This window comes from Stegodyphus dumicola, chromosome 11 (assembly GCF_044657685.1).
Source record: "Stegodyphus dumicola isolate Sdum_Otavi_A_Nest chromosome 11, ASM4465768v1".
Taxonomy (NCBI): domain Eukaryota; kingdom Metazoa; phylum Arthropoda; class Arachnida; order Araneae; family Eresidae; genus Stegodyphus; species Stegodyphus dumicola.
The window spans coordinates 87,123,834-87,140,388 of NC_140778.1; the positions used below are offsets into that span (position 1 = coordinate 87,123,834).

Here is a 16,555-nt window from a genome sequence, read left to right on the forward strand (position 1 = left end):
TGTTACCATTTTCTGAAATTGTGTATATTTCTAGAAACTTAAGAACAATGTTAAATGACTTGCTGTTATTATTTTTTTTTTCAGCTGTGAGCCTATTTTAATTTTTTGATGCTTTAATCTTATCCCATTCCCTATATTACTATCATTTGTTAAATTTTTTAAAATATATATGGTATAGATTTTCTGAAAAAAATGTAATGATGTGTCAAATTTTATATTTTAGCAACTTTTAGTGAGATTCTTGTGAAAACTGCTCCTCAGGGTGTAATGAAATCTTGGGCAGAGTGTAATAGAGGAGCATTCTTATTGGTCAGGTAATAAATTTGTTTTTTAAAGATTTTATTATAAATGTCTTTAGAATATATATTTTTGTCTTTTAGGATAAAAATTTCTTATATATTAATGTCTTTTAGAATATATATTTTTGCCCTTCATCTTGCTTAACTTTTTATGATAGCTATGAAACTAAGTAAGATATTGGCTGCAAGAATATGTATGTTTTACTTCTCAATATTTTTGATAGAATAATTGCAAATTAATGGAAGAAAAAGTAATTTTTAATTTGTTTTGTTCTCACCCAAAGTAATTTTTCTGCATTTATTTGCAACTAATAGATTTTATTTTTCATAAAGTCATTCATATCAAATACTAGCATCAAGCGCATTGAGTAAATGGTAACTTGCCATAATTAACAGCAGTTTTGAAATTTGACTATTCAAAGGCAAGTGTATTTATGGAAAATGGCAAATGAACTTACCACCAATTGTGAGGTTTGGTTGAAGGTCCTATCATATTCCTTGAAAAACTATTTTTTATAGTTCAAATGTTGCACCTGCTATTTAAGTAAATAGAAAACATCTATTGCTACAGTGTGAAAAAATATTTTCAAACATTTTGTGTTTCTAATTTTATAACAATAATTCAGCAAAAACCCTATTATTTATTAGCATTAATGTACATGTTTATGTGCATATTTCTTCTTTCTTAAATAAGAAGCAGAGATTCACTGTTTATAAAGACATGTTAGTTAAAACAATAGTCTTTATTATATTCCCTGTAAACTGTGCTGAGTTTTTGTTGTGCATATGTTTTTATATGTATTTCATAGAATTATGCACATGTTTTTATTTTCTTAGTCAATTACAGAATATTAACATTCAAAATATTTGTGATGATTCATAAGATGTGCTATGTAATACATTCTGCACTGAAGAACTAAATTTTTGCATTGCTCAGTTATATGAATATCTCTGCAATATACAGCTGTCAGTAAATTGAATAACCACATTACTCGTCATTTTTATTCAAGGGGACTTTTTAATTAATAAATGATTGGTTTAAAATTGACTGGCTCAGTGCTTTCATGCATGATTGAATAAATAATTTCTTAATATTATTATTTTTTTTATTTTTTATTTTTTATTTTTTTTCCATAGTTAGAACAGTTATGTCTAAAAATTCATTAGTCTTTGGAAATATGTTACCAAAGTTTTATTAACCATGAAAATGAGTGGCATGCTGTAATCTTTGATGAAGTTTTAAATAAAATTAAAAATCTACCATAAAATGTTCATTTCCTTAAATGTAGTATTTAAAATAAATTAATTAACAAGAGAGTGAGTGATATTGCATTTTACTTTCACAAAGTATAAACATACAAACTGTTTCCAAGTTGGAGAAATAACTATGTAAATACCACAAAACTCAAAGATCACTCCAAAAGCATGAAAAAATTTTTTTTTTAAATTAAAGCAAATGTGATTGCATTTCTGAGAGCATCTTCATTATGGGGTTTGTGTATCGAGAAATGTAAAAGAAAATTATTTTGTTTCTGAGCTAACACATGCATAATTCAGATATTTTATATTTAAATGAATTTTAATTGGAAAAAATTAACTATATTTTGCATTTACTAGCTTAGCCTAGACAGAACAGAATAGAAAAAAACTTGGATTAAATTTTAAATTACAGAAAATTGTAATGGGAAAGTTAAGTCCAAAACGTGGGGGAGGTATTCTCTTCTACCCTTAAACATGCTATTATTCCACATTTTTCAAACTAGTTTTTTTAGTACACAGAAACATTCCTGGTTTTATAAAATTTAAGAAGATTTTAAAGTAAAAAAAAATTACACCCTTATTTTTCTTCAAGCAGTCAGATTGCCCCTCTCCCAATACCATTAGTGAATGTTTCTTACTTATTAATGCTGCCGCATTGTTGTGAGTCCTAGAGGTTCTCCCCACATAATGTTTCCTGTTGTAAACACTCATTTTCTCCACTTTTAACAGTCAGTGACAAAAATGCTGCATTAAAATCTGATCATTTGTGTGGCTTCATAATCATTCTCTGCAGTCATCCATATTGCACTTGTCCATCTGTGTAATGATTGTTGCAGCATAAGTGAATGCAAACACGAGCACTCATGGTGCAACTTAACTTCATGTTGTAGGTTAGTTTCATTTTGGTTAGTGATGTAAGCTGCAATATGCGAGCTTGATTTGAAATTAAAAAATTAGGTTTTGAGTTTAATATATTATTCAGCATTTCCTCATACAATACACAGTAACATACTACTTTTTTCAAACATGTAACTGTGTTTCTGACTCACCCTGTCTATGTGTTTGTATATATATATATGATGTACCAGCTTTTATCAGGAATAAATAAATTGTTGAAGAATCATAAATGTAGTCGTAGCTTAAATTATCGGACGATAAGTTTAAAAAACAGGATCCATTTATTATTGTTCAGGAGAAATAGCAGTTACAAAATCAGATATCCGGAGTAAATAAAAAAAAAGAACTACTAATAACATTTTTATGAAGTTTACTGCATCGTGACATTTAAGAAAAAGCCCCGATATTCTTTTGCGGGTCCTTTTATAGCCTCTAGAAAGTCGGAGCTTCCAAGAAATGACGTCAGCCAATCCAGTTCGCTTTAAATATTTCCAGAACATTCTATAACTGTACGTGTAGAAAAGGCGGCAAAAACAACTTGACTACGGGGCTGTGGATTTAATTCCACGTACTTTCAAATAAGAGAACATCGCTATTAAAAATGAAAAGAACATACAATTAGAATTTTAAGAGTAATTTTGACTACGGAATTTTATTATTACATATATATGTAATGATAGCACAACATTTTTGAATATTTCATATTTTTTAGAATGATGAATTCGCAGATACTGTTTTACAGAAACCCAAATAAGGAATAAATGTTCCTTTGAGGTTATTAGCATGTAATCCATGGTGACTAATAAATGTGACTAATAAAATTTGAAAGCATTGATGTAAGGACACTTAAGACATAGAAGTGCAGAAGTACTGATGGCGTAGATACTTGATGCTTAGAGCGTCCATCCATTTTGAAGAACTTGATGCTTAGAGCATCCATCCATTTTGAAGAATAAACAGTCGAGCCGAATTAAATTCCGTATTTATTTAAATTCATATTTTGGTGGCCACAATTCACTTGGCACTCCAATCGTACCTATTTCCAGAACATTTGCAGTTTTGATACTATAGCGATAGAACATTGCTGCAGTGTCTTAACAGGAGGAAAGCATAAGCCAGAAGAGAGAGTGTCTCAGTAGTAATGCAAAGGAAGAAGGAAGACAAACATTTTGGTTTACAATTTGGTGATTGGACAAGAGGCATCTGCAGTAAGTGTTACTTAAGATCGCATGATTAATCTGAATGATGCAGTTTAGATTTATAGCACTATTTCTTAGACAGAAAGATGAAGCCCCGAAATTTAATAATAAAGGTTATAGCTGATTAAAATTAGAAGTTTGCTTAGGTCATTTAAATATATAAGTTATTTTGAAGAAAATTGTTTTTGTTGTATGAAATATATAATAACTCAGAAATAACTGATAAATTAATTTGTACAATGTATTATCTTTGCAGCCTTTTAGAAACATCAGTATCATTAGTTGTTGATAGAGTCAAAGAAGAAATGGATGGTTATAAGAAACAGTTAGCAAAGAAGTCTTTCAAAGGAGCAGAAATACTTTTGAAGAAACTTAAAGAATGATTGTAAATATTACTGTATAATTAAAAAAAAAAATTTTTTTTAAACAAAACTTATGGCATTTTTAATTTACAGTCAACTCTTGTTACAATCAAATCAGATGTAGGAATCAGTGTACGAACCAACACAATTGTTCAAGTATTCTGGAAACCATTTCTTTTTCTATTGATATCTCTGAGACTGCAGCTGTTGTTCATATTAATGAGAGTTCAATGTATTTCAGTTTGAGTATAATAATCTCAATAAGTACTTTTTGTAAATAATGCAATAATCAAAATATAAAACTGGAAGTCATTAGTTGTAAAAATACTAAAATAATAATTATCACAAAATTCTTAAAATGTAGTGTCAAGTTAATAATTCACACATTTTAGAATGCAGTTTTATTTGCTTGCAAAGTTGCATCTTAAACAAGAAATTAGCATTGTTAACTTTACATATTTTAACTTGTTCTCTTTGTAAATTATATCTTTTTATTTAAAAGAAGCTTTGGAAAATAGAGTAAAAAAATGGCACATAATTTGCATTAAAACTTTCAAGTGTCTTGTTCTTTAAGTTTTGAATGAAATAGAATGAGAAGACAAAAAGTCAATTAACAGCAAATATAATTAAAAATGCGCATCATTAACAAGTGCAGTTAGATTAAAACTATTTTAGCATATGCCTTTAAAGGCTTTAAAATGCTAGAAGATTATAAATTAAGGTAATAAGTTTTCCTCCAATTTTTCTGTTTCATAATGTTGAATATAAGCCCTATAGTTATGGCTCTGATGCTTAGAAGAATTCTTTGTTGAGCATTAATGTGATTATTAAAAATTTCAGCATATATTGCACTCATTGATAGTTTTAACTGATATATAACAACAAGGTTAAAATATTTCTTACCATCAGTTAAATAAAAATGGAATTTGTGACTTATAGACAATATATAAACGATTAATAGTTGATGTTTGAGAACGAGTAAGCATAACTGAGCCAACTTTTAATTACACTTTTATAGGGAAAGATATTAAAAAATTAGGAATTAAATAAATGCACTTGCAAATGTAGATAATAGTAATATAGTAAAAATTATTGTTTCTAGTGTATAAAGTTTTCAGATTATGATTTACATTGCTTAAATTATTATTAATAGAGGTGGAATAGATGTTAAATTTTCTCAAATTTGGGCCTAAATCCTTCAAATGAAAGCAGTAATAATGATTTTTTAAACTTTGTATTAGTTTTTTTTGGTGGGGGGGTTAAACTTTGTATTAGTTTGCATTAGACATTTTTCTATAGCAAAGTTTGAAATCTGTTTTCTGTCAAAAATGTGATTTTTAAAAATACAACCACATTAATTAAGAATATACAAATGAAATATAAATTTGTAATTAAAATTTTAACTATGAGATTAATTTTCTCAATATAATTTCATAAAAATTTTTCAATAACATTTAAAATTCAACAGCCATGATTTGGATTTTGCTGCCAGAGTGAACTTGTAATGCACCAAATGTTTTTACACATACATTTGGAAGTTATGGCAGAGGCTATTAGTAAGTTTAAAAGACAGCCATGTTTTAGTAGTTCAACTACTAGACAACTCAGGTCATATAAGGTGCTAACTTTATATATTGTGGCATGAGCTTTTAGAACTTCAGGACCTATCATTAATAATAAGTCAAATATGTTCAGAATTATCAGAGCTATTCAATAAGAAGTACTTTGAAGAATTTTCTAGAAAGCTCAGTTTACTGATTGCTTGAAATTTCCAGTAGATTTAATTAGATGGCATTCTAAAAGAGTGTGTTATTACTCTGCATTTCTGTCATCACGTACCAAAGATGCTTTTCATTTCCTGAAAGTTTCATTTGGTCCTGATTTCTACATAATGTTGCTATTCTCCTAATATGAGTGCATATATACATGATTTATTCAATTGAAACTATGTGGATATAGCTCTATAAGTGTTAAATGTTGTTGGTGATCAACTGTGGCTGTCAGCCACCAGTTCATGATGTCACTATCAGGTGGAAAGGCTTTTATTCTAGGTCTACTTCTTTATAATAGCCTTAATTATAAGTATTAACACCCAACAAAGTAAATGAAGTGGTGAATGGTTGTATTTTGTTTCAAGATCGTATTTGTTCAACTTTTGCATGGAAATAGCTCATATCAAGTCTATTATCATCAATCTGTGAGTGAGAAAATAAAGTATTTATGATGTTGAAAACTGAACCTAAGTTTGATGCCCGGTGAAGTAGCTGGCTAGGGGCATGGTTGGTTTTCATGGTTTCTTCTATGTGTAATGTTGAATATATGCCATTTTCCCTTTGAAAGTCTTTCATGAAAATTGGCATTTAGCCCTCGTGAGCATTCCAATATTTGAATAACACAAACTGATGAGAATGTAGTATAATGATGTGGCCAGAGAGACCAATATTACATGGGTTGTTTCTGTGGAAAAATTCAGAATCTTTTTTTGAAGATGTTTCATACATCAAAAACACTTAATTATTACAGATCAATAAGATTCTATATTTCTAATGACATAGCTTGAGGGTGAGAGGAAAGTTCACTCTGAGCGACACTTTTTGCATTACACATAACTTAATTCTTGGATTGGTCTTGAGTTTTTATGTTAACTTATATTAGCATGTTTTATTATTTAAACAATTTGTTTTTAACAACCACACTTTCAAATAAAAGAACAATTGCAAAAAATAAAATATAAATCTAACAAAATCATTTCCTTTTTCTATTGTACCTGCATTTTGTATTAAAAGTAAAACAATGAAACATGGGGCTAAGCTATTATTTACTTGCTTTTATTATAGCAGTTTTTCTTCAAAAGCATTTTACACAGTCATTATACAATGCAAAAATTCACTGCTTTTTTAATCCCTAAAATTCTTAGTTCATTATTAGTTTTTTAAATTTTTTACAGATTTATATCATCATCAAAAATGTTCGAAAGGTACTTTTTGTATTGTTTATGCATTTTAGTCGAGAACCATGTTATCCAATTCATTTGTTACTAGAGCAAATGAACAAGTGAAATGTGTTTACTGGGATAGAAAAGCATTTAAATTTTTAATCAGTTAAAGTTGTAAAAAAGGGCATATATTTTATTACATGCACCTGGAATTTTTACATTTTAAAATCCCCCCCCTTTTTTTTAAAGAATATTTTCTGTTTCTGTTATTTTAGATGCTTAAGACATGAAATTTTTTCTGTTTTATGCAGAATTCTGTTACCTCTTTTAGTAGTTTATTTATTTTTCACTATTGCAATATAAATGTTTGTGTGCAAGTGAACTAATTTTAAAAAAGATGTGTTTACCCATTTGCAATAATAAAAGGGTGAAGATTTGGAAAGTCAGCATTTCTTGCAAAGCTGTTTTCAAGAAGGGGGAAGATATTCCTTTTTCATACACATGAAGGTGCAGTTGATATGGCAAAGCACACTAGGGCTTTCTGCCTTAGGGGAGGGATTCCTTCTTGGAGAACTTTCTAAGGAAAACTGGCTCTTATACATGTTACACATGGGGAAAACCCCATTTGCCTGGAATCCAACCCAAGTTGGAGCTACAAATGTTCAGTGATTTTACCGCTTCGCCTCTGGTGGGCCTTAGGCACATCAACAATGGCATTTATCATGCCATTTGTGTTATGGAGAGCTTCAGAGACAGTCGTAACAATATACTGCACATAGTCATCTTTTTTAATTATAGACGCTGGGTCAATAGTATTTTGCATCCTGTGTCCAAAGAATTGTTATATTGTAACTGAAGCTTCAGTTGCACATACTAATTTATTTTTCAACCTGATGCACGGATATCTTCAATTTGTGAACACAATAAATGAGTGGCAGTGAATTATTATTCTTATTTTGCATCATTTGTTACAATATTCATTATAATATTAATTATACCATTATCTGTTTTTCTTTGCCTGTCAGTGATACTGTTAAATTTAGTTCATTTATAAAAATAAAATAAAGAAAATTTTATGATTAAACTTTTTACCTTAACATGAAATTTCACATTTTTTCATCCATTGAACAATCATCAGTTGATGTGGAGAATGGCATATGTTTTAATGCACATACATTGTGAGCATAACATTTCTATTGGGTTGATATTAGAAATATTTTATATCATCACTGGCTGTAATTACAAAAGTGTCACTCTCTTACCTTATTTCAGTCTGCCAGTGATGATGTTCTAATTTAGTTTATTCTAATGGTAGTTATCTTTGAAATATCTTTGAAATTTTTTAATTCAAAACAATAACATCAACTTCTTTCATGCAATAAATATACATCAATCAACACATTGAATTATGTTTATATAGAAAGCAGAAAATTTCTAGTGGACAGCACTAAAATCTAAGTTTAAACAAATATTTCGTACTGCCATGTTTTTCTAGCAGAAGAAGACCAAGGAGGTGAAGTAAATATACCACAACCTCTGACAATAATTGTTATTATTAGGTGTGAGAAGACTTTGTCTAAGAAAAAAATTGATTTAAAATTCTTAAAATCTACTTTTTTTAATACCTTGCATTTATGAAATTTTAACATACTGTGTACAGAACCACAAGTAAGTATTGAAATAAGGCACCTTCTTTAACCCTTTGCGGCTCAGTGTTCCACTACATGGAACACCTAAGTTGAATCGCTTCTGAAACCTTTAAAATCAACCGTAAATAGATAAAAATGCCTTTATAATATACTTTGAACTTTTCTTTTTAAACAGTAGATAGCAGCATATCACAAGGAGACACAGAATTTTCTTTTATTAGGTGTTATTAAAATCCACTTTTTTTCAAGTAATTTTCTCTATTTTTTAATGATATAAAAAATTTTATTTGGAAAAAAAAAATTAGGCATAATTTTGCTGGCTGTACTCCAAATTATTTGTTCTATATTTTTTTAATCTTTCATACAAAAACCATACGCAGAATCATTGAATTACACCGGGTGTTCCATTAGAGGGAACACAGCCTTTAGCAATCTCATAGAATATCCGTTGTTTACGTTTTCTGTTTCCATTGTTTTGGCGGGGGGATGAATTCAAACAAAGCAGTATTGAGGGGTGAGGTGTGTTTTGTGTTATGAAAGCCTTAATATTGGCATCTCGAATTTTTTGGTAGTAGGTTTTAGGCGAGAATTTTATTAGTAGCTTGACTGATCTTTACTTAGACGTGCGCGAATATTTTGCTGTCGCTTTTTAGTCTCATTCCCGTTTATTTTCAATAATTGTGTAGATAACTTTCGTGTATGTATATATTATAGGCTTATTTTTCTTTATTGTTAATATTAATCATAGTTAATTATTTTAATCGTAGTTGGTTTGTGCTTCCATCAAAAAGGTGTGACTTGCTTTGAACAATTTCACAAAGCTAAGAAATAGGAAAATTTGTAAATATTTTTGTATATAGGACTTGTGTATATAGATATTTATCTCATTTATCCATATATATTCAAGAATATTGTGTGTATCCTAGAAACCATGTATACAGCCATAATACAGAGTTTTTTCATTCTTATACAAATACTTCTACTCAATTTCGTGCTTCACTGCAATGCTCGCTTAGTCACACTTTTAAAAGCTCTGGCAGCGCAGTGTTCCACCTCATGGAACACCCACAGAATTAAAACGGTAAGTGCAATTTTTATAAACTTTTACCTGTATACTCCTTTAGGACTAAATAGACTGCATACAACTTTTTTTATTTAAATTCCGACGTTAACATATAGTGCGTCGCAAAGGGTTAATGTTGCTGTGTGATAACGTTTTCAACACTTTTATATAGTTTGGCTGCGTAACGTAGCAGGCCTTCTTGTAGTGCACCCTGGATATTGTGGAAAACGAAAAAGCTGATACTTTGGCTAAGAAAGAAACATTCATAATGCAATGCACTAATCGACTGCTTTCATTTCATAGGACTAAATTGTTCGTTAACCTGACTCTTAAGAAAAATCTTAAGCAGTATATGATTCAACGTGCTATGAATAAGAGTTGGAGGCTTTTGGGGAAAGAGACAACTTTCATTCCCAGTTTTCCAAGAAAGACAACAGTAGCTGTGTTTAGATGTCTGACCGGAAACCACCTCTACAGAATTGGAGTGGTGGATTCCCCAAACTGTAGTTTGTGCGACTCCAATCAGCCTAGGAGTTTTGAGCATTTAAATAATTGTATTGCACTTTCTCGGTAAGAGGTTCATTGTTAAAAAGTATTGGAGAGCCCGTGAACTAATGGCTTAAGCGCTAATGTTTGGCATTTGTAAAATAAATAAATATAGGTTGGCCGCTGTTCAGGAAGACAACAGCCTTCACAATATATGTGTAACCAAGGCCTTAACAAGAGCCACAGTAAAGACGCACATGAAGAACAACTTTTAACTCAAAAAAGGAGCCTTCATAAAGGTGCCAACACCTTTATGCTGGGCTTCAAATACAAACAGAATGTTAGTTTATTTCCTTATTAATACTCGTAGAATAAGCAAAACTCTGATTTGCATAGCAGTTTCCAAGTATAAAGGTGTCAACATCTTTAAGAAAATAATGGCTTTTAAGTTGAAAGTATACATATATATCTTCATAGAGATGTTGGGATCCTTATGATCTTCATAAAGATGTGACGTGACCTCTTTTATTTTACGGCATTTTGACAAATATCTGGGTAAATAGTGAGTGTCTTCATACAGATGTTGACATCTCAATGAAACGGTGCTATTATAAAGCAGTACCGTGAAATAGAAGAGTGGTTTCAAACTGGGGGCCAGGGAAGACGTTTCACTTATGTATTTGCGGCAAGTACGGTGTTGCAAACATTTCAAGATGTTAGTTTATATTATTTTCCATTACAATTAAAAATTAACATGAATATCGAGCCAAAAAAATTTATAAAATGAGCTTATTAATTTACAGTGTAATCAGAGTCGTAGCTAGGGTTTTCAGCGCCCAGGGACAACTGAAGATTTCGTGCCCCCTACTGCTTGCCAAGGATGGAAAATATTTAATTCTAAAATGTCGTAACGTCAGTTTGGCGCCCCTTGGATTCTGCGCCCGGGGACTGATGCCCCCTCTAGCTACGCCCCTGAGTGTAATTACACTCTGGCACAAAAAAAAAAAAAAAAAATTATGCACTCAGGAGGAAACTAACTACTATCATGAAGCTTAACATGTATATAGTGTATGAGGAGATAACAAAATGATTACATAATTCAAAACAAAAGATCGTTTTCTTGAGAAGTTATGGCATGAAAAAGATTACAGATTAGTAAGTAGTATAGCCATCTGCCGAAACATGGCTTGGTATAGAATCAAGTAGGTCACTTATGACGCTCTGAAGAAGATCAATGCCATAATCGTCGCAACTGGGCATTTAATTCAGCATTATTCCAGGACGGCTGCAGTTGCTTTCCAAGCACGTCCCAAACGATTGGCGAGTGGTCTGTTGACTTGGCAAGCCACGGGAGAACGTCATATTCTTGAAAACATTGTTGGGAGAGCCGAACATTTTGTGTACGAACGTTGTCTTCCTGATAAATGGCATCTGGGCGCCTTTATAGCATAGGTAGTACAACCGGTGTTAAAACGTCGTCCACGTAACTACGAGCCGTCTCAGTGCCTTAAAGGACGACTAGAGGTGATCTTGTGTCCCAAAAAATCGCTCCTCACACTGTCACATCTTCAATCGCCATATGCTGCTCTATAACAAATACCTGATCGGACCGCTGGCCTGGCCGCCTCAATACGCGTGTGCGTTGGTCATCAGCATTGAGACTGGATCAGAATTCATTGCTGAAATTCACATGTCTCCAGTCGGTCATACTTCAGCTTGCCTGAGATCGGCAAAAATCCAATCGACACTGCCTATGATGTGGAGTCAGGGGTAGACGTCGGCCGCATATACTAGCATCGGTCAGTCTTCTAATGGTTTTCTTTCATACCACCAGATGGCTGAAAGATAGTAAATGCTATCTTTCAGCCATCTGGTGGTATGGAAGAATCACCATCTGGTGACTGAATCGTGGCTATCGATGCTAGCCACGTTGTTGGTGTGGAATTGGCCGCTGTTATTGTGAGATCCTCACGCTCATTTGTCCTGACCCTCCGCGACGATAGACTATTGTGGTGATGGCGATAAGGAGCGCGCCTTGCGCCCTCCGATAAGTGTGGCAACCCTAGAGGAGAAGTTTCTTACGAGTAGCGAGCAGAGCGAAACAGGCAGGCTGTCGGGCAGCGTGCGCGAAGTTCCTAAATAAAGCTTAATTTTTATTGTGCACTATGTCTTGTTAATATTATATTAATGCAGTAAGAACATAATCTGTGATATGGAATTCGAGGATTGGTGGTAAAAACATAACAGGAAATTTCCATAATGGTAACCCGGACTGTGTTAAATCGTATGAACAGTTCTCAAGCACTTTCGGTTTTGACTACAAGCCATCACTCAAGATCTCCAAACCAGAAGTAATGGATTACATCGGTTTTCGTCCTCCGGATCACAGATGAGTAGTAATTATAGATCATTTTATAATTCTGTTTTCTACTTATCATTTAATTTCATTTTCTTTAGTTAAATTTTTCCTTTTATTTTGGCTTAAAAACCTTGCACAATGTCTGATGTTTATGCCGTCCAAATTCCGGTTTATAACCGATCAGACCCATCTTTATGGTTTATTATGTGTGAAAGTACTTTTGCTCTTGCCACCCCCAAACCTATCACAGAATCCATTACTAAATATAATTATATAGTTGCTCATCTTCCTCCAGATACTGCATCAATAGTACGGGATTTACTTATGAAACCAGACCCTATTGATCCATATGCAAAGCTTAAAACTGAGTTAATAAATCGTTCAGGAGAATCTTCTCAGCAAGAAATTCGCCAATTATTATCTGGAGAAGAATTAGGTTCTCGAAAACCTTCCGATTTGCTTAGAAATATGAAACGTCGAGCAGAATTTTTAAATGTTCCTGATAACTTAATGTTAGAATTATTCCTTCAACGTTTGCCTTCGACTGTTCAGTCTATTTTGGCAGCGGTGTCCAATTTAACTGTAGATAAAGCTGCAGAAATTGCCGACAGAATTTTAAAAGTAAATCCAACCCCAGGGACTTGTGCCGTTTCTCGCACAGTCGATCAGTCTCTTGAGGATAAATTATTTAAACAAATAGAAAAATTAAACAAACGTATTGATCGCATTTCTCTTTCTCGTGGTCGCTCGCCAAATCGCGGAGATCGCAATAAGGAAAGAAGCAATTCCAAAAGGAGAGATTATTCTGTTTGCTGGTATCATAGACGTTTTGGGAAAAAGTGTAGAGATGACAAATGTACAAAACCTTGTTCATGGCAGGGAAACGAAACCAGCAAAGAATAGAGGCGACTTATTCTTTGCCTCAAGTTTTACGTCGCCTGTTCGTTCGTGACCGTAGAACAAACCTTTCATTCTTGGTCGATACCGGCTCTAACATGTCCTTACTTCCAGCAAATAATTCTCAAAAACGGAATTCTCCCCAACAAACACTTTTCGCTGCTAATTCTTCTACTATTCATGTTTATGGTCAAAAAACACTTTCTTTGGATTTCAAATTAAGACGACAGTTTACATGGACTTTTCTTATAGCAAATGTTAGTACACCCATTCTTGGAGCACATTTTCTCCATTTCTTTGAATTGGTGCCTGATCTCAGAAACAAATGTATCAAAGATTCAAAAACGCAGTTTAAAACTGTCGGTTGCGTGAAAAATGCAAGCATTTATTCAGTAAAAACTGTGTTTAGTGATACACCATATCACAAAATTTTAAAAGAATTTCCTTCAATTACTAGATTACCAGATCCTAACCAACCTGTTAAACACAACACCGTTCATTATATCATAACTAAAGGTCCACCTGTGGTTGCAAAACCTCGTCGGTTGGCTCCAGATCGCTTAAAAATCGCAAAACAAGAATTTCAAACTATGATGCAATTGGGGCATTTGAGACCTTCGAGCAGCAATTATGCATCCCCACTTCACATGGTTCCAAAAAAAGGAAGTCTGGAATGGAGACCTGTAGGAGATTATCGAGCATTGAACGCTCAAACAATAAAAGACAAATACCCTATTCCATGCTTAGCCGATTTTACTGCTGCATTGCACGGTACTAAAATTTTTAGTCATGTCGACCTGATTAAGGCATACCATCAAATACCGATTAACCCAGCCGACATCCACAAAACCGCCATATGCACACCATTCGGTTTTTCGAAAGTACCCGTATGCAATTCGGCTTATGCAATGCATTCGCGACTTTTCAACGTTTTATAGATGAAGTCACGCGGGATTTAGAAGGTGTTTACGCTTTCGTCGATGACTTGCTCATAGCCTCTAAAGATCCTGAGGAACATTGCAGGCATTTGAAAGCTTTATTTTCCAAACTTCAGGAATATGGACTTTGCATAAATGTTTCGAAATGCACCTTTGGTCAAACGTCTATTGATTTCTTAGGTTTTCACTTAATGAAAACGGAATTGAACCTCTTCCTGACAAAGTCAAATGTATTTTATATTTTCCTCAACCTACCACTCTTACTCAGCTTCGCCGATTTTTAGGCATGTTTAACTTTTACAGACGTTTCATACCTAAAGCAGCACATATTCTTTCTCCTTTAATAAAATTGTTAGAAGGCTATATTAATAAAACGAAATCTCGTTCTCGTGTTCAGGATTCATCCCCACAATTAAATTGGAACGAGAATGCTGAACAAGCCTTTATTGCTGCCATAAATGCCATTGCTCAGGCTACCCTTTTGAGACACCCTATTCCCGGAGCCCAGCTAAGCATCTGGGTAGATGCCTCAGACGTCGCAATAGGCGGCACACTTATGCAGTTGTCTCAACAAACATGGGAACCTATAGCATTTTTCTCTAAGAAACTCAATAAAAGTCAACAGAAATGGTCCGCGTACGATAGGGAATTATTTTCAATTTATTCTGCAATTAAGAAATTCCGACACATGTTAGAGGGCAGAAATTTTATAATTTATACGGATCAAAAACCGTTAATATACGCTTTTAAACAGAACCCTCATAAATGTTCACCTCGACAATTGCGCCATTTAGATTTTATTTCTCAGTACTCTCCTGATATTAGGCATGTGCAAGGTTCAAAAAACGTCGTTGCTGACGCTCTTTCAAGAATTGAAATTGATTCCATAACAAAATATCCATTTTTGGATTTTAAAAAAATTTCGGAAGCTCAACGGCATGATCCAGAGGTACAAGACCTTCTCAAAAACAACACATCATCTTTGAAACTGGAATTTAAACCGTGCCAGTATTCTGATGGTAATATTCTTTATGACATATCAACGGACATTCCTCGTCCATTTGTTCCGAATTCCTTTCGCAGACTCATCTTTAATCATCTGCATAATCTGTCACATACAGGAATTGCAGCTACTACGAAGCTTATTTGTTCTCGTTATGTATGGCCCGATATGAAACGTCATATCAAAAATTGGGTGAAATCCTGTGAATCTTGCCAAAAATCGAAAATTACTAGGCATACTAAAGCACCACTGGGCACATTCTCTCTTCCTGATGTACGTTTTTCAGAAATCCATATGGATATCGTTGGACCGTTACCTCCATCAGAAGGCAATGTGTACCTTTTGACTCTAATAGATAGATTCTCCAGATGGCCTGAAGCCATTCCCATCCCGGATATGAAAACGGAAACCATTTGCAGAGCCATCTTCAACTGTTGGATATCTCGTTTTGGCTGCCCATCGATCATAACAACAGACCAAGGTTCTCAAATGAGATCCGCACTTTTTGCAGAATTCACGCGCATTTTGGGTACGAACAGAATCACAACAACAGCCTATCATCCAATGTCCAACGGCATTGTTGAACGATTTCATCGACATTTAAAATCTTCTCTCAAGGCTCACGAGACCAATAACTGGACTGAAACACTACCAGTTGTTATGCTTGGTATTCGGACAGCCGTAAAGGAAGATCTACAGTCATCTTGTGCTGAACTGGTGTACGGCACAACTCTCAAGCTGCCTAGTGATATGATAACGTCATCTAAGATATCTCCGTATGACACACAATTTATCACGAATCTTAGGCATAGAATGCAACAATTGAATCCAATAGCAACATCTGCACATTGCCAAGAAAAATGTTACGTAAGTGCTACCTTAAAGTCGTGTACGCATGTATACTTACGTGTCGATCGAGTAAAGCCACCTCTGTGCCAACCATATACAGGTCCGCATAAAGTCCTTTCTAGAACGGACAAAACTTTCACAATTGATGTTAACGGTCTGAAATCTACTGTGTCTATAGACCGTGTGAAACCAGTCTATTTGCTTTCGGACTCTAATTTGCCTGAACTGAAAACAAATAAAGACTTAAAGACAGTTCAGCAGAATAAATCTGCAAACGAACTCTCTAAGACACAAACTGTCACCAGATCGGGAAGACATGTTCACTTCCCTAAGAAACTTGCTTCTTACATAACAATTTA

The 16,555-nt window shown here is 33.4% G+C and overlaps 1 protein-coding gene across 2 annotated transcripts in view; it reads left to right on the forward strand.

Annotated features, from left to right (window-relative positions):
- Nucleotides 1-4,087, forward strand: part of peng (Pumilio and CPL domain-containing protein penguin) — a 70,290-nt gene extending 66,203 nt beyond the window's left edge. For both annotated transcript variants that reach the window (XM_085826960.1, XM_085826961.1), the window contains exons 15-16: nucleotides 224-314; nucleotides 3,912-4,087. In XM_085826960.1, the coding sequence (XP_085683086.1) occupies nucleotides 224-314; nucleotides 3,912-4,038 (218 nt within the window). In that variant the 3' untranslated portion in view covers nucleotides 4,039-4,087. The remainder of the gene's footprint in view (nucleotides 1-223; nucleotides 315-3,911) is intronic.
- The last annotated feature ends 12,468 nt before the right edge of the window (nucleotides 4,088-16,555 follow it).